Genomic DNA, 18,984 nt, shown 5'->3' on the forward strand with positions numbered 1-18,984 from the left:
TGTCTAATATAATTCAAATTTGTAGGCTAACATCAGTTTTCAAATATTTCTGAGGTCTTGTCAGCAGATAGGCTGGCTGCATAAAAAGCCTGAGTTCTTTTAGGGAAGCATGAGTTATTGTCATCTTTTTTTAGGCCTGCCAAATATATGACACCTTATATATCACTTACACCATTGGCAGCCCTGTCACATCAGCAGACTGATAGGCTGTGGGAAACAGCTTCAGCTCAGCAGGGTGGTTGTAGTGCCAGTTCTTTGCCTGGCATATAGCTAACTGAAATCTGGGAGCAGAAACTGAAGCTAGTGGGATAAGGAGGTGAACCTAGATAGCAGCATAATGAGCAATGCAGGAATGGACCATGGGAAGCTGCTTGGAAAGGGGAAGAAGGGGCATAGGCTGGAAGCAGCCTCCTTCCTTTTCACTTAAGTGATAGGGCATGTGTGTGTGTTTTGGCCAGAAGAATGCTTCTCCCAAGTACCCAAACAGATTTAGAAAAGACAGATATAAATAAAGAACATGGGTTCAAAGTCACAGGAATGCCCATGAAGGGCAAGATGGGATGGGTTGATGTTACCTAACGCATTTCCAACTGATGATGTTAAAAGTCCTGAGAACCTGTAGATTGAATAAAAAGCCCTGTGTAACACAGCCTAACTTTTTTTCAATATAATACAATTATTTTAGTCTATGGGAGTGCAGATTCTATTCCTACCATGAGCAACTCAGGAGAGGAGAAGGGAAACTGAAATTGGACATGTGGAAAAAAGACATTTCATCTAGAGTTGTGCAAAATTCAGCCCCAAATTGTAGTATAGCTAGCATAAAATGTTATCTCTAAGATTTAAGAAATTCAGAGAGAAACTTTGCCTTTAATGAGAACAAGATGGGGGCAAGGGGGAAAGAAAGATAGAGTACACAGAAGCAGGTATTTTTCTGTCTTTGAGCTACATTCAGAATTGTGCATAATTGTAATAGCGTACTCCAAAAGACCTTACAGTGCAACAACCATCTCCGTTTATTTTTCATTTGGGAATTGAAGTATCTCTTATTAAAAGAAATGAAGGAGGGAGGGAGAAGCTGCATGATGCAGTTGAGGGGGGGGGGGGACCCAAACCCCCAACTCTCCCCCAAAACCAAACCCAACAACAACAAAAAACAAGCACACACCAAAACCCAACCAAAAAAACCCTCACATTTCTAGGTAGATATGGGTGACAAAATCCACTGTAAGCATTCAGTTTGGTTTGCCCATTGCCCTTAGGACATGCCTTTACTGTAAACCTGAACAGCTTCTATTTCTTCTTTAAGAGAACAAACTTACCCTTGAACTGTGTGTGTTGTTTCAAATTCAGAATTTTCTCTCAGCAGATATTTTGATAGAACAGGATAAATATTCTTTCAATTTTTCTGTGGGGCTGTGTGTAGAAACGAAACATTTAGGGTGATTGCTGGATTGAAATCAGCAGCTCTGTATCTGCATTTTGAGATCAAGTAATACCTGCAGCATTTGACACTTGCAGTGGTCCAAGGACCTTCCTCTGGCTTTGCAATCAACTTCAGAGAGAGCATTGTCATTCACCTGCTTCCTCCTTTCTGCCCCCACCTCCATTCTTTCAACTTGTTTGCATACACTTACTGCAAGTTATTTGGATGCTAAAGAGAGCACACTGTTCTTCGGCCCACAGCTTCTATTTGGCTCACGGCTTTAATTTGGCTCCGATATGCAGTGTGGGAGAGAGTGCTTCCTCCCTGTCCCTTTCCCCAAAAGTCTTTCTGCAGAAAGCAACACTGCCCCCCCAAATATTCTAAACAAGCTTTTGAAGAGACATTTGGAATACTTCAAATCAGGGCTGCTTAATTGGAAGATTTTAGCCCAAATATAGACAGTGACCAATTTTAGACAAAACTTAAGCTACCAGATCTGTATTTTTTCTAAAATAATGGATATGTGAAGCATAGATTAATGGAAACTTGATACCCTTTAAATATGTCCACTATCTCTAGGCATTTGTCAGATCTTAACTACTATACTGATAACCTCAATTTATGCTTAATTTACTGTTAATGATCTTAAAACGCTTTAAAAGACTGTACAAAAGGCTGAATTTTTCCACTGAAAAAATTCCTTTTGTTTATTTGAAACATACTTTTTCCCCTCTATTAAATTTGACCTTTAACTAGCTAGAATTTTGGAAGAACTTTTTCATAAAGGCAGATGAGTTTTAGTTAATACAGTAATAAAATTTATCTTGTTGAAGGTGACGTTTGTATGCTCACTTAATAGAATATCTCATTGATAAAGAATTGTAGGTTTAATTTCTTCTGAACTGGCTTCAACAGTCTATCGTTGGAAGAGTGTTAACTGTGACTCTTCAGTTTCCTGTTTGCATTCAAATGGACATGTCTTTCTCCCTCTGATCTAGAGCTACTAAATCATTTGGAAAACTTTGTAGGAAATACCTCCTTGACACTTGCTCTAATTAATGCATTTTTAAAGCACTTGGAAAGTAACAGTTTTCTTCCTTCTGGAAAACTTTCCATCTCTTCCAAGCAGCTGGAAAATTAACTAACAGCACATTGTGAAAGAGATTATTTCCTACAACTGCAGTGTTGAATTAACTTAAACTTAAGTTCTTGCTTTCATAGCACTTGACATTCTTCTGATACATGCTAATAATGTAACCTTTTGTAAAATCTGTTCAGGTGTGGAATTTGGGGCTCGAATGATAACAATTGATGGAAAACAGATAAAGCTTCAGATATGGGATACGGTAAGTAATAAATTGTAGAAATTATTTAAACATATGGCTCCACTAGCTTTCCCTTTGTTCTGGTTAAGCTCTCTGTCATCAGCACCCATGTGAGACTATGTACTTTCTCTTGCAGCTTTCTTTCGTTTCTGTGAAAATTAAAAATTTGCTAGAATTTCCTTTTTGGTGTGATGTATTCTTAAAACTGCAAATTTCTGTTGTTAGCACTGTAACTTCCTCAAGTAACACTGTCAGATTTGTAAGACTAGAATTCGTGCTGCCTCACTCTTTTGTGAGAGTTTTCTATATTTTTAAGTAATTACATTCTCTAAATAGTCTTTCTCCGTGTGTTCATGGATGGTCTGGTGAATATAACATTGTATTGGGAAGTTGTGATGTGTCTACTAGCTTTAATCAAGAATTCTCTAGAGGAAATGTTTGCATTTCCAATGTAGAAGAAAAGATATGGCTCACTGTTTTCATAGAAGATGACTTAAGAATGCAAGTTCACTATAAGCATGAAGATAGTAAATACTTCAGGCAATCAAGAAGGGACTGGTAAAAGTGTAATGTTTGGCAAAGCCTACCAAAATCTAGACTTTGGCTTTTGGGGGGTTCAGGTTGTTACCGGAAAAGAGTAACCAAGAAAACTCTCCAAACCAAATGATAGTTTAGAAAGCCGACATTGGTTTATTGCAGCACTGGGTGCCTGGGGGATCTCTCCTCCTAGCATGCACACCTAAGAACAAAAGCTTGCTCCTTATATACAATTCCAAGGGAAAAACCCACCCAATTAAAAAAACAACTTATACATAACACATTATGTAATGCATTACGTAATGTCTTTACACATGCGTACTAAATTGGGGAAGGGGTCTTTGGTGGTCTCTGGGGGTCGCTGGTGGTCCCAATCCCTCTTTAATCGTGCTTGTGCGCAAGCATGGTCGAGGCCTTCTTGTTTACAAGTACGTGTGTTCCCGAGAAGAAGATATTGTTTTGGACTTATCTCTCCTCTGACACAAGAGTTTATGAATCAAATTAATTTAGACATCACAAAGTTGTTCTTTACAGTTTTGTTTTGTCTTTTGGCCTTATATAATTAGCAGAGACCTTTGTTTATCTAAGAGTAAGCGTAAACAGCATGAATCTTTGTTTACTAGAACCTTGTTATCAATCCCATAAACAAACTTTATCTACAAAACATGTAGATACTTCAGAACCTATTATTATTATTCTATGTTACTCTTAGCTAAAAGGAAGATTATTGACAGGAAAGTTTGTTCTATGTAAAGGTAACACAGAGCAAGCCTTTAGAGCCTACTCTGAGGCCTACTCTTGCTAAACCGTTGCTAAATTGAACCGTCTGGTATCAAGGTTAAGAGCATACATTAGTGAAGTCAGCTCTTTTCTTCTTGTCAGTCACTTTACCATAAAGCAGTCAGCCTCAATGTCTACATTTGTGATGCAGCAGCTTTAAGATGCCCATACCGATAGCTATGTCTTTCAAATGTGCTTAACTGTTCACTGAGGCAGGGTTTTCTGTTTCATTTTCCAAAAGCATTTTAGGCTACCTTTAGAAACAACAGCTACATGAGCCGTAGCCTCATGTATGTGCTCTTTTTGGTATAGCAAATCAATGAAGGGAGACACATTCATATATGCATGCCTACATACATGCATGTGTATATAAAAATGTAAACACAATATTTTAGCTAACTTCCTAGGTAACATCTGAAGTACCTTACTTATTTTACAAGTTCATCACTTGAAATGGCATCTAACATCTCTGCATCCTTGGAAGCTCTTCATGAAAAGGTGTAGAAGAATATGGTCAGACTGTGCTTACTTTAGGCTTTTTCTTCCCTGGGCATTTTTACTATTACAACTGTGGATTGCTGACTGCCAAGGCTGATCATTTTTAAGTTCAATGGACAAGCAAATCTCTGCATAACAATAGCTTCAGAAGCAGACTTTTAGTACGTAGTGTGACTACATGAGAACATATCTACATTGGTCCTTGTTTCCTAAAATTGGGACAGATTCTCTGTAGACAAAATTACTAATTTTACTACCAGTGCAGCCACTGTCTTTCATCGGCTTTCGAACCGATTTTGTTGATGTGCTTTTATCTGCTCCTTGGATACAAGTGAACTTCAACGATTTTTTTAGTAGATTATGTTTTTCTTAGTGCCTCTGACTCGGTAGCTCTTTGCAATCTGTTTCGTTTCTTGAATGCTTGCAAAGTGTCCGATAACCAAAATTTCAACGGAAATACTTTTAATTACAACTTACAAACTCTTTTTGGGCAGGGATTTTATCTGGCTAGCATCTTAATGATGCCATACATAAACTAAAAATATTTATTGAAAGCTTTCATACACTGAGTAGATTGTACGCTTGTGTTGCAGTTAATAATTTATAAGTTGTAAGCAATGAATGACTTTGTATATTGGCCATAGTTAAAATTTTAACTGTATTATACAGTCTGATTTTTAAAACACAGGATATTTCTATACTAATCCAATCTTGGCTTGTAGGCATATCTAAATTCCACTGTCTCAGTTCTGATCTTGAGTGCAAAGGTGTTGAAGGAATGGTAAGATAAGAAATATGATGAGGTAATTGTCAAGAGATGTTTTATTTACAAATGTTAATGTACACAAAAAGGTCCATAATGACGAAGGTTACCATGTCTGTATTGTGTATCTGGGTTGAGCATTTCCTGAATTTCTTTTTCTGTTAGCAAAAACTGCTAGCTGGTACTGGTGCTATCTCCATATTTATTAAGCTGTAACAATTTCTGTTTGATAAGAGAAAGTTCATTTTACACCTGTGGTTAAGGAAACAGATGAAGTGTTTATGTTTTCAGTTGGTGCTTACTGAGTCACAGCACCAGCTCTTCTCTGATTTAGCGCTGGCCTTACATACCTGCTTTTATTCCATCACTGAACAGGAAGCATCTTGAGCAGAAATATAAGAAGTGGAAAACTGGATAAAATTTGTTTTGACTGGTTAACGATGAATAAGGACTTGCTTTCTGAAGAGAATCAAACACTTTAATTCAGATTTTTCTGGCCAGATATTTCTATGCAACGGTGCTCAGTTTGTGTTGTCTTCAGCAGATAACTGCAGCTCCAAGGAAATGTATATCTTAATAATGGGAATATATGGAAGCTGCAGCAAACCAAAAAAAAAAAACCCAAACCAGCAGCAACAAAACCCCACATTCCATGAAAGGTATTCAGTGTGGCCCTTGCATACCTAGTGTTATGTGTTGTAGTATGTCTGCAGCAGCAAATGATGTGTCCTGTTGTTCTCTCCCAGCTGCAGGCTGCTCCTGATCTCCCCATTGCTGGGCTCTGCAAGCTTGCTGCTATGTGTGCTGTGGCACACCTGGGTTTTTAGGTCTGCAAGTCCTTGGGTTTCACTTTTCCTTTCTAATGCATTTGGGTCAGTCAAGGGGAGTGCAGATATTGGACCAAATGGTTCATTTGTCTTGTCTGTCTTTAGCCTCTGGATTATCTCCTTTACTGTGTCTTTAATCTTAGTAATGGTTTTCAATAGTTGGATAGACTGAGAAATATTTTTGTCAAAACTGGTTTGCTGGCAATTGCCTGCTATGAGAAGTTAAGCTACTCTTTTGTGGAAGTGTGGTATTTGAGCTAGTGTCAGCTGCAAAAATAACTTTTGGGGAACTAGATGTGCGCTACAGAAGCTGGTAAGGATCAAAATGACTGTTCTGGGAGCTATTAAGCTTCGTGAGTTTAAACAAGCGGTGTAGATGAGGTTGATTGTCTTGTGGCAGTGTAACACTAAGAAATATTAAAATGGCTTCTCCTTAGAAAAACTTCATTGTTTAGAGAGATACTGGGCTTGTTACCAGGCTGAGTCAGTAGCCTTCATTTTGTTGTTGAGGGGGATGTTCTGTATTGTATTGACTGTTACTAACAAGTCATTGTTGATGAGCAAAAAATAAGCAGTGGTTGAAAGAGGGAATTTAAGTTCTCTCAGATGCTGCCCTGGGAGAGATCAGTGATTATATTAACTAGTACTACCTATGTTCTCTAAGTTAAGTTCATATGAATGAGAATTTTTCCTGTGTATTTAAATACAATAATTCTTTAATCTCTATTTCTGCTTCCTTTCATGGAATCTGTGATAAAAAAAAGTTTATTTTTATGCTTTATTATGTTTCTATGGCACCTTGGTCTTGCTTAGACTAAGACTAGTCTTGCTCAGACCAAGACTAAATATCTGAACTAATTTTTTCTTTTTTATAAGCTAATTTCAAGTAATTTCTTAGTTTCCATACAAGTGAGCTTTGTAATTAAATTGACAATGTTTTCTAGTAGTTGAGAGGCTTGCACAAAAAAAAACACATTTGTGCAAGATGGCACGTCTCTTTTCCCTAAAACCATGGTCCATTTTAAGATATTCTGAATATATTAATCCTTCTTGGAAATTCAGTTATTCTTCATGTACTTGCAAATGCTTTGTATTGAGTAGAACCAAAAAAAGTTCCCTGAATTCATCAAATGAATGTTCATTTCATCTTAGGGATATGGACAATTGCTAGGATGTAGTGCTCACCCCTAAGAGTTCTTTACTAATTGTCTGCATCATGACATTTTCTACTTGCTTTGGTAGTCGGACCATAGTTTTATGTCCGTGGCCAATTGGTGAATTCTACTGAATTTTTACTGATTTCACTCTTTAACCATTTTACCTGCAAGAATGTGTCTACAGCTGACAGCTCAAATTATGATGACTTAGTGTTCATGGCCCTCTGGTTTGCTGCTGTGAAGTAACATCAAGAACTTGCAGAGGATCTATTTTGGTTCCTGAAACTAGTTTAATCATCAGTTCACAGACTGTGTTTACTGTTATGTGGGAGCATTAACTTATTTCTGGGTTGAGGAGGAATTTAAACATTTAATAGTTATTCGTGTTGCAATTTGTGTAATAGGACCATCATCTGAACTGCAGTGCCAGTAGCTAAGTTATTGTTCACATTCACGTGGCACTTTAGGAAGCTAAGGTAACTTGATACACCTTCTCGCTTAGTGTTCACAAACCTTTGTCTGTCATGTGCTTAAATGTATTTGGTTATTGAAATACTGTATTATTGGTATTTCATTTTCTGACTGGTTATAGATTTGTCAGTTTATCTGTGGCTTTCTACAATAATAGAGCAAGCCTTGCTTGGGATAAGGCCTTAGATGAAAGAAGTGCGACTCATGTCCTTTGGTCCATAGTGGAACTTCAATTTTAGTGAGGGTAGATACTTAAAGGTTTCAAATATATTTATAACCTGAAATAATTCTTAAGGGTACTTCTAATGATGGAGGGCTAAAGCTTTCTGTTTCTGTGATGTATTGGGAATTGCTTTGGATGTCTAAATGGCATGCATTGAACAACATCAGAAGAAAAGGCATATGTACAGATGATCTATATTTAGACATATGTACTGTTTCACCCTTGGGGATTTTTAGTTCTCTTGCAATTTCAGTTCTGATTAGGATGCTGACAGGGTTATTCTGAAGCAACATGTAACTTGGCTGAAGCCTCCACATAAATTCTGATACTTTCTTAAATTGTTACAGATTCCTCTTCATAAGCGTCTTTAGCTCTGTTCTTGTTCGGGAATGTCTTTGCTGAAAAGTAGCAGGGTTTTTTTTATTTTTTTACTACTTTTGTACTATTCTTTGTACTACATGCTAGTAAATCATCTTAAAATTATTTTTAATCTGGAATAGAGACATTGCAAGAAAGATTAATGCATTTGTATAAACAAGTTGCCATGTGACGAAAAGGCTGTTGATTTATTTATAACTTTCAAAACGATATTTAAAGGTATGTGTTGTTCCTCTCTGTTTCTGGAACATTTTGTTCCAGGGATCATCTTTGTGGAGTAGTTCCCAACTCGCAGTTGTCATTGGTAGTGTGACACTTCTGTGAGTTGCTTGTTTCTTAGATGTCTTTTCAGTTTTCTGTACAGCTTATGAAAGTGTAAACAAGTTTAAATGAGTAAAAATTCCCAATGTGAATGAGGTGTTCTGTCACCAGGTTTGAACATACCACACACATATGCCCATTTTAAAAGTGAAGGAGCCTAGAGCTACTAGCTGTTGTGCATTGTAGTTTCTCATTTTTCATGTAGATGTATACTACAAAGTTTCCTTCTACTAAAGACTGTTGGTCAGCTTGGATGTTGAAGGCCTGCTGGAATGTACTCAGGTAACTTTTTCCCTGAAGAAACTTTTCAAATTCTTCACCATTGAGAACAGAAAATTCAGTAAAATTAATGGACTGTTTTCTAGGGAGATGTGCTGTTGTGGATCCTATTTCATTATCTAACTACTTTGTTGTACTGCATCGTGGCTCTTCTTTTTATTTTTTTTTTTTACTTAGTTTATAGATTCAAAAATACGCAGTTAAGGACCTTGCAAGCAGAGACTCACCTGCACATTTTGCAACTGACACCTGTGTGACTACACCACACACTTGGAAATGACACCAAGATTTCCTATAGGAATAATAGCAGTTGGAGTCTTTTCTCAAATGTGCCACAGATACTGTGTCAGTAGTAACACAGTTACGTAGCTTAAATGTTCCTGAAAATGTTAGGGCAGGCCCTAAATCTCTTGTGTATCTAAGTGACTTAGGGTGATTGACAATGCTTCATATTCTGCTTATCATTATTTTGAAATTGCATTTTGGTCTCTATACAGAGGTATATTTAGATAAGCCCATGGGATATATGTCCGTGCAGTTCTAAAGTTCAAGCAGGGATGAAGATTTTTGTACTACTTTGAAGACTTGTAAATCCTAGAACTATGATTCTATAAGTCGCTCATATCAGAAAGTTTGTTTTTGTTAACCAATATGATACGAATTGTAAAAGCGTACAGTCCAGAAACAGCCAAAAAGAATGTTACTTAGCACTTAAAACATCACTTGTTTATCAGAGGCCCACATTTTTTCGTGATTAGTGAACTACTTATGTCAGAGCTAGCACCTGAAGAGAGGATGCATGTTCAGTATGCATTTATTGGTTCCTGTCAGCAATGTTGTCTGAGCTAGAGTTTCTACATGTGAAATAGCTGTCATGGTCTATCTGTTACCAAAAAGATCTTCCATCTTCCCACTTCCACTGCAGTGTAACTCTGAAAAGTGGGTATAACCAGGGGTTGCCTCGGAGCAAAGGCTTGTGTTTCCTATACTAGTTGTAATATGGCCTTGGGAAATACCCTGTTTAACATTCATCTAGTGGCTACTGCCACTACAGTTGCCCACACACCCCTCGCCCTCCCACACTGAGCACTGGCACAGGTTGCCCGGAGAAGTTGTGGAGTCTCGATCCTTGGAGATCTTCAGAAGCCGTCTGGACACAGACCTTGGCAACCTGCTGTAGGTGGCCCTGCTTGAGCAGGGCGGTTGGAACAGGTGACCTCCAGAGGTCCCTTTCCACCTCAACCACTCTGATTCTATGAAAAAAGCTTTTTAATATGGAAGAGGAAAAAAAAAAAAAGGAAGTGCTGGATTTTGTGGAAACATGGAAGGGATGGTAAGAACAATGTTAATTCTGCTTAAGATAAAGCGCTTTTCTCTGGTATCAAAGCTGGTTTTAATTTTATGCTGAGCTTCCATACTGCTGCTTCTATCTGTTGCTCCTTGTAGCCAGTAGCTAAGCTTAGGTTGGTCCTATTTTGCAAGACTAATGAAGTACAATTATAACACGCTTGTATTTTTTTTTTTAAAAAAAGTCAGTTTTGGCTAATAGGCTACACTTTTTTTGGTTTTGTCGTCTTTGAAATGGCTTGTCCCCCTTGGAAAAAAAAAAAGGGGGGGGTGCAGCAGAGAGCAAACTGTTGGATGAAAAAATGCTTAAAGTAATAATGGTACTAAAAAAAAAAGCTGTGGAGTATATTCTACATGCCTAACTGTGCTATATTGTCCTTCTAGATCTCTCATTCAGAATGATACTGTTAAAATAGACAGTAAATGATATATATAAGGTGTTTCTTTTTATTTTATATATAATATAAAATATATATATTATAAACATAAATATAATGTAGTTTCTTTACAAAAACTCGATTTTTTTCTGTTTAGAATGAAAGGGAATTCAGTTTGTGCTGTCTATTGGTGTATATATAAGCACAAATTCATTATTGCTATATGGAAGATTGTATGTTCTTTGGTGAAGAAGTGGTAACATTTTTCACCCTTTCTTCAGTCTTTCCTTCAGGAAGCATTGATATTTAAATTTCATTATGGGCAAGTGAGACAGAGTTAAAAATGTTATAGTATTTTCAGGATTTAGATACCAAACTTTTGTAAGTAAGTATTCTTGTAATAACTCACAATTCTTACGCTCTTGTAAGATCTGCTAGAACATCTGACAGTGTTGGTTGACCATGATTAATTTACTCAGGGAGACGAACAATTTCATGTGTCAAGGTGGGATTTATGAAGGTGAAATAGGCAATCTTAATGTGGTAGGCTAAGTCAACTTCATGTATGACTTTAGGCAATACGTGGAATACACTGGTAACAATAACTTGTCTGTTGTCTAGTTAGTTTTATGTATCTATAGTGCACTTGAGCTAGTCACCACACCAAGAAGAGGTTGTAGAGTTTAGTGGAACTTCTGGATAGGGAACGAAGTATTGCACTAAAAACTTGTGTTTTTTACTATTCCTTGGTGCATTCTAGCAGGTTGTCTGTATTCTGTTACCTTAGTTTACATAAGGTGCACTGGGACTCTTGACCAAATGCATATGCTGGTGTATTTTAATCGTGTTGAAAGGATTAAATATATTATCTGTCTTGTAACTTCTTCTACTGGAATGGCTAAGATAAAGTGTATTCTTAAACTGAAGTAACTGATTATTCTGGAAGATAAGGATGCTTTCTGAAGACTGAACATGGTGAAACTTGTGCCACTGTCCTTGAATTCAAGAAGACCTACATTAAGAAAAGTACAGTAACTGTGAGAAGAGAAAGATCTCTGTACACCAGTTTTGTAGGTAGGGCTGAAGGGTAGCTTGTATTTGATAAATATTTCATTCTTGCTTTTCATGGTTTTAAATCAGGGTAATTTCCTTGAGTTCTGCAGATAACTATCTTACTGCATATAGAGGTTTTTTCAGGATTAATATTAGTATTTCTTAATTGTGTTCTGTGTTATCTTTGAATTATGCTATAGCTTCTGTTAATACTAAATATCAGAAGTAAATGTTTTTTCTAACGACTGTCAGGTGCTAGATAGCACTTGTGAAAAGCATGAGCATGGGGAGCTCAAGGTCTGCAAGTATGAATATTTATTTTTCAGGACTGTGTTCTTTTGAGCACGTTCTTTTAAGTGTTGAGATTTTTACAGAATACTTTTCTGTGAGAACTATATAATTTATGTAGGATCTCTGAAGTTTTTCCACCAGTGCATCTTGCATCCTGTAGCTGTTTGACAGGCATTATTTATCAAGTACAGAGGAAATTGATTAACTGTGGAGCAGAATTGTGTAAAATTGAATTCAGAACCATTTTCTGTTTTTTCATAATAAAATGATTACTGAAAGAATTCCATCTGAAGACTGTTGAAAGCTGGCTGCAGTTTATGATATAACGGATAAAATCTGCATCCTTGGCCTTCCAACAACCTTTACACCAGCAGATGGTGGGCGTAAAGATGTCATTCATCATTTATTTACAATGGGCTTTATTTATTCTAGTGTCAACAGCTGCCCCAGGGAGCGGGTTATTGAATTCAAATGTGAAGCTCTGGGTTATTTGCTTCCTTTCAAATTTGTCTTCAGAGCTTAGTTGCTAGGAGTCCATTCTGTGCTCTAATAATGATTCATGTATTGTGAAGCCATTCAGTAAATTGGGTTGTCAGGGATTGCCAAAAAAGGCTTATAGAGGTCTTGTTCCGATTTTTTTTTTTTTTTTTTTTTTTAAACAGCACTGTGCTGTAGTTGGTGTCTTCTCCTTATGTGCCTTTTCTTGCTACTGTTAAGAGACTTGGTCCCCAATTGTCCCCTCTCTGATTTCCCCTCTGCATTCCTTCTTGTCCCCATCCTCTCAAAAGTAGAATTCTATGATGCTGTGATTCTAAGTTTGTGGTTTTCAGAACACAAAAAATAAATCTGAGATATGAAATAATGCAACTTTGTCTTCTACAGGCAGGGCAGGAGTCCTTCCGTTCCATTACGAGATCATACTACAGAGGGGCAGCAGGGGCTTTACTGGTGTATGACATTACAAGGTGAGAATACTGAGGAGGTATAACTGGATTAAAATTGTATGTCTTTGTAGAATTGTGCTATGCTATATAGCAGTGTTAAAATGTCTCATTTAGTCTGGCTTTTTGTGTAGATATTTATCATCTAATGTTTTGCCAACTTTCCTAAAGTGCTCAAAATCAAGATATAGCCTATGTAACCTATATACTTCCAATTTTCTCTGTATAGTCATTGAGAAAAAGTATACGTAAAGTCTCAGGAAGAATGAAATAAAATATTTTTATCAACTATTTGACCATGAACCTCTGGATTACCTTTATTGAGAAAGACCTTGAAATATTTCATTAATTTCTTTCTAGTGTTTTTATTGCCCTGAGTTATAATTTTTCTTTAATTGTGGCAGACTTTTTACTGAAGTGCCATTTTGCAAAGGAGTGAAATAGTAAAACATCAAAGTTTGGTTACATAAAAATACCAGGAAACTTTTCTACCATTGCTGTCTTTATGATGTTGGGAAAATACAGGTCTTAGTGTGATTTTTGTAGCGGCTGTTCAGAAGTGACTAAGGTTTTCCTACTGTACTGAATAAAGTCTCTGCACAACTTGTTGTATGCAAAACTGTGGATACTGTGGCTGGTTTATGAAAATGTTCATGCTCCAAAATCTTATTAGAGTGTGTGGCTTCCTTTGTGGATCTTGGGTCTCATTGCTGAATTAAGCAACAAGTTTTACTAGAGATTTTCTAGGTGTTTTTTCCTTTTGTTTACCATTTATTTTTAAAAATCGGGAAGCAACGTATTCTTTCCATTGGATTTCCAGCAACTGAATCTTTGATTCCCAAATAGATGGTTTTACTCTTATGAAATCTTAAATGCACTTCAGAAGCATGTGATTTAATATTTAGTGTACGCATTCTGAAAAATCTGTCACTTGCCATGTTCGTGTACCTAACTTTCAGGGACGTCGCTGCTAAATTCATTATTTGGTTTATAAACTCAAAGAAAATTGTCAACCATTTTTTGCCTTCAGTAGAACAAGTATTACTGAATGAGTATGTGATTATTTGTACTGTTGTTTGAATTGGTTGAGGCTGTTAGGGACTTTTAAAATTCCATTCATCGTTTTTTTTAATGTATATAAAATTGCAGATCCTTACAGCTGTAAGAATTCTTTACTCTTTGTAGCAAACGTTTTCAATTACTTTTTAGGCAGAGTTCATTAATGCTCCTTGTTTACTAAATTTTTGTTCATCTATTCTCCCTCTCACAAAGGGATTACTAGCTTTTATCCCTGAAGCATGTGTACTAATAAATGAGTTGGTTACTCAAGTAGAGGAGCTGACTAACAGAAGGGAAGGAGATTTCTTGAAATACTGTTTTTAATTTTCATTCTCTTCCATACTTAGGAGGGACACTTTCAACCACTTGACAACTTGGTTGGAAGACGCTCGTCAGCATTCCAATTCCAACATGGTTATAATGCTTATTGGAAATAAAAGGTAAAATTTAACCAGTTATGATTTTGTAAGCGGTAAAGATTTAAGACTTCTCTGGATTTCAGCTTTTGTTTTTTCTTATTTGTAGGCAGTATGTTAACTTTGAATTACTTTCAGTCACTGGACATAGTTCTAGGGTGAATCCAAAACCTTTCCCTTTCTAATTAGGCTAATACAATGTGCAGCACATGTGGATCAACTACCATTTGTTCCGAGTACCTTTTTTCAAAGTAATTTTATTTTAAAAGGATTGACCGTGAATGTGTGAAGTCATGGATTCTATGAATTGTTTTTCTTGTTGCATTTTTGTTACATTTGGAATCACCATTTAGAAGCACATAGATCTCTCCCTTACAAAGAGAATATGACTACTAATTTTAGGTGTTCTAAAGTGCTTTAGTTTTTGATTAAGAATCACCGCAGAGAAAATGTCATCTAAAAAAACAAAAGGCCGTACTTTTTAAAGGGGATTATTTTCAAGCCCCAAAGAGGAGGATGGGAAGAAAACTCCTTCAATTATATTGCATTATCCTGAAAGTGTGTTACAGGAGTTCTTATGGTAGGTCATGCTACCAGAGATGGATGGAAGGAAGAACATGTATGCTAGCATATTATTTTTGAAGGAACAAATTTTGTTCTTATGAGTCCCAAAAATGCACTTGGTATACATTTGTAGTACTGACTTATTGCTGGATTTGAATAGTGTTGAGAATTTAATCTGAAATATAATAGCTGTTTTTTTAAAACATCACAAATACTAGTGCTAAGACATGACAAATACTGTACTTAATCTTCTTTCCAGAACAAAACATAGCTATATTGATCTAGTAAGACCAAATGCTTCGAGTTATTGGAATGGAGAGAGGAAGATAACTGTGGTTAATAGAAGCAGTTAAAGCTCTTTAAGAATATGTTTAGATATCAGTAGTGAGTTTTGACTGAGTTATCGCTGCAGTTTTTTATGCAGCTGCACTACTTTCAAGTCAGAAGAGTTGTTTATTGCTGTTCTGTCATGGAGATGACACTGTAGAGAATCAAGGTTTTAAATAAGATATTTTTGAGGGTAACATCATAATAGCAAAAAAAAACATTGCTCAAGTTCAAAAATACGATGTCAAATAGCTACTTCAGGGACGTGAGAATGAACGCTTCGTTAAGATATCTTAAGTCTGAGGCTGAGATGACTGGGAATGCTTTTTGAGAAGACATTTCTTGTATCCTTGTCTTCAAATGCTCCATGTTTAAATGATGTGCTGAATTGTCTTGACTCTATAACTCATCTGAGCTAGCATGTAGTTGTAGAAATAACAAAAAACTGCTTTGCTGCAAAATAGATGCCACAATGAGTATCTTCTATTTTTAATGTATGTATAATTACAAGGATGGCAGCACTGAAACCCAGTATGATACTTTTTACTGGTATTCTGGCTGCAAATTAAACCTCTATATTTGCATGCGGTTTAGTTTAAAAATGTGTATCTGAGAAGATATTTGTACATGGAAAACTTAAATAAAACTTTATTTAAATGCTATATTTATTATGTATAAATGTAGCATTGTTATTGCTCAAGATGTAATATATTTACAAAGAAGGACAAACTGTATACTCCTTGTTGCTAAAGAAGCTTTAAAATGTAAGAGTGAAATACTTGTGTGTCTATGTGACTTACAGAAGCGGATTTGTCTTTAGTTGTCCAGTCCAAGAGGGTTTTTTTCTGTTCTTTTGTGTAATATTTAACTTTCATGTAAACTGCTTGGAAAGCAGGAAAAAAGAAATTGTATAACAATCACTTCAAATTCTTCTGCTGTTAGAGGACCAGGCCTAGAGTTTCAAAACCTAAATGCTAGCTTGTTGGGAGAGACAGCTAATGTAGTTCAAAATAACTTATTTTTGCTTTTAAATCTTTTTATCAGAACAGAAATTGTATGAAGTTTTGTTACTGAACAGAAAAAATGAACTTTAAAAATAAAGTTATTTTTAATATCATTAAGAAATCGTTTATAAAACTCCCTTATCAGTTCAGCTTTACAGTGTGGATTGGTAGACAACAGTATACTAGAAAAGAGTGATATTTATCTAAAATGACAATGTCTAAAGTTAGCATTCGAGGAATAGCTAGATAAATATACATGCATCCTGCTGAAAGCCATTTCATGAAGTCTTTGATAAGATCTATGTCAGCTAGGATTGATAGCTCAAGCAAGTGTGATGTCTGCGGCAACTCCATATACTGTAAGTGCAAGGCTTATAATAATGCTCCTTTATGTAAGGACTTGAATATATATTCATATGTACGTAAGTTGTAATGGGGGCTCTTGGATTATAAGTATGTCTCTGAAGAATAATATTTACATGGACGGGTTAGACCATGCAACTAACTTATTTTTTTTTCCATCTTAGTGATTTGGAATCTAGACGAGAAGTCAAGAAAGAGGAAGGTGAAGCATTTGCACGAGAGCATGGACTTATCTTTATGGAAACATCTGCCAAAACTGCTTCCAATGTAGAGGAGGTAACTTTGAATGCTGGTATTTTAGTAAAACATTTGTTTTGAATTGCACTTCATTATTTGTACAGATACTATTCCTCTAGGTTTTGAATTCCTTAACTTGAATTAACTACTCTTTAATTTATGTTATGAGAAAGACAATGTCTATGTTGTATCTGATTGCATAGCACTAATTATATCGTTGAGACTCTATATTTGATCAGAGAAATGGGCACTTCTGTCTGCCCTGAAATCTAAAAAGTAAGACTAGAATAGATTTGCTAGTCCAAAGCAAGCCAAGCTATTGGTATCCTTGGCAGATGTCAATCTAACCTGTTTTAAAGACCTCTAATATTTCACAACCTCTTTTGCAGTGCTTTGGTATTTGTATTGTTGTCATCTTTCCCCTCCGCTACCTAGCAGGATTCTCCTTTGCTGCAATTCACGTACATAACTTCTGTCCTCTACAGGGCTGCTAAAGAGGTCATTATCTTGGTTGCTGTAGTCTGCTATGAATTTGAACAAGTTTTTCAGTCTTTGCTACTTTAAAGAACTTAAGTCTTATAAGTTTTGCCTATAGTTCATATTTCTGGACGTATGAGAGTTATTACATATCTCACCTTGATTTACTGCGTGCCTTTCTTGATGGGTGTGGGGGGTTGACCTCAGCCAGCAGCTAAGTGTCTCACTCACTCCCCCTGTCCAGCAGGATGGGGTGAAGAACCAGAAGAGCCAAAGCGAGAAAAACTGGGGGCTTGAGATAGAGTTTAATAAACGAAGGAAGGAGGAGGGGGGCGCAGGGGGATGAGTGATGGAAAGGCAGTCACTCCCAACTTCCCACAAACAGATTGATTCCCAGCCAGTCTCTGAGCAACAGCTACTTTGGAAAGACAACCCTTTGGTTTTTATTGTTGAGCATGATGTCATATAACATGAAATACCCCTTAGGTCAGTTCTTGTCACCTGTCCTGGCTGTCTCTTCCCCCCTGCCCCACCCCCTCCCAGATTTTGCCTACCCCAAGCCTAATCACTGCAGGGGGCAGAGTAAGAAACAGGAAACCTTGACACTGTGTAAGCACTGCTCAGCTGTACCTAAAACATTGGTGTCTTATCAACACTGTTTTAGTCACAAATCCAAAACACAGCACCGTACAGGCTGCTGTAAAGAAAACTTAATTCCATACTAGCCAGACATGGTACAATGCTGAACAATCTCCAGCTGAGATGTTAGTGCTCTGTAAAGCAGAAAGATTGCTTCACATGTCTTTCAGGCCATACTCAGTTCACACATCCCCACTTACTAACCTTTTTTATAATAGCATGACATAGTTCAGCTTCTCATACTACATAATCTGCCCTTACTCTTTTCCCGAATCTTCCTAAATGCAAAATGGTGGACAACTGATGAGGTATTTATTCTTTTAGAGGTAAAACCTTCTAGTTTTGAAATATTTAGTATTTTTTTTTAAGTTATAGTAAGAGTAACAAACAGCTTTCACTGACTTCATTCTGGTTTGTTACTACCTGATTCTGACATTAGCACCTCTCTCCATGTTAAAAAATATGTGCTAGTGAATGAGTTGTCCAGTACCTAATGCATCTGTGATTATCAGGAGGAAAATGAGAATAAAGTTCTTTGTCGAAAAAGTTCAAATAGAATCCTCTCCTTCTGATGATATGAGTGAGTGATTGTGTGCAAGTACTAACTTCCTAATTCTGATGGAAAAGCTTTAGGACATAAACCTTTTTAGTGACGATCAAACGCATTCCTTCAATGGTATTCTCAGTCAACACTAAAAGGTGGCATGATCACAGCTAAACTGGGGAAGTGTGGTCTGGATGATCGGGTAGTGAGGTGGATTGTGAACTGGCTGAAGGAAAGAAGCCAGAGAGTGGTGATCAATGGGACAGAGTCCAGTTGGAGGCCTGTGTCTAGCGGAGTCCCGCAAGGGTCGGTACTGGGACCAGTTCTAGTCAATATATTCATTAATGACTTGGATGAGGG

The 18,984-nt window shown here is 36.7% G+C and overlaps 1 protein-coding gene across 2 annotated transcripts in view; it reads left to right on the forward strand.

Annotated features, from left to right (window-relative positions):
* RAB2A (RAB2A, member RAS oncogene family) overlaps positions 1-18,984 on the forward strand; it is a 42,784-nt gene that overhangs the window by 10,289 nt on the left and 13,511 nt on the right. For both annotated transcript variants that reach the window (XM_068397007.1, XM_068397006.1), the window contains exons 4-7: positions 2,705-2,772; positions 12,936-13,018; positions 14,401-14,493; positions 16,892-17,003. In XM_068397007.1, coding sequence (XP_068253108.1) covers positions 2,705-2,772; positions 12,936-13,018; positions 14,401-14,493; positions 16,892-17,003 — 356 coding nt within the window. The remainder of the gene's footprint in view (positions 1-2,704; positions 2,773-12,935; positions 13,019-14,400; positions 14,494-16,891; positions 17,004-18,984) is intronic.

This window comes from Nyctibius grandis, chromosome 3 (genome assembly GCF_013368605.1).
Source record: "Nyctibius grandis isolate bNycGra1 chromosome 3, bNycGra1.pri, whole genome shotgun sequence".
Taxonomy (NCBI): Eukaryota; Metazoa; Chordata; class Aves; order Nyctibiiformes; family Nyctibiidae; genus Nyctibius; species Nyctibius grandis.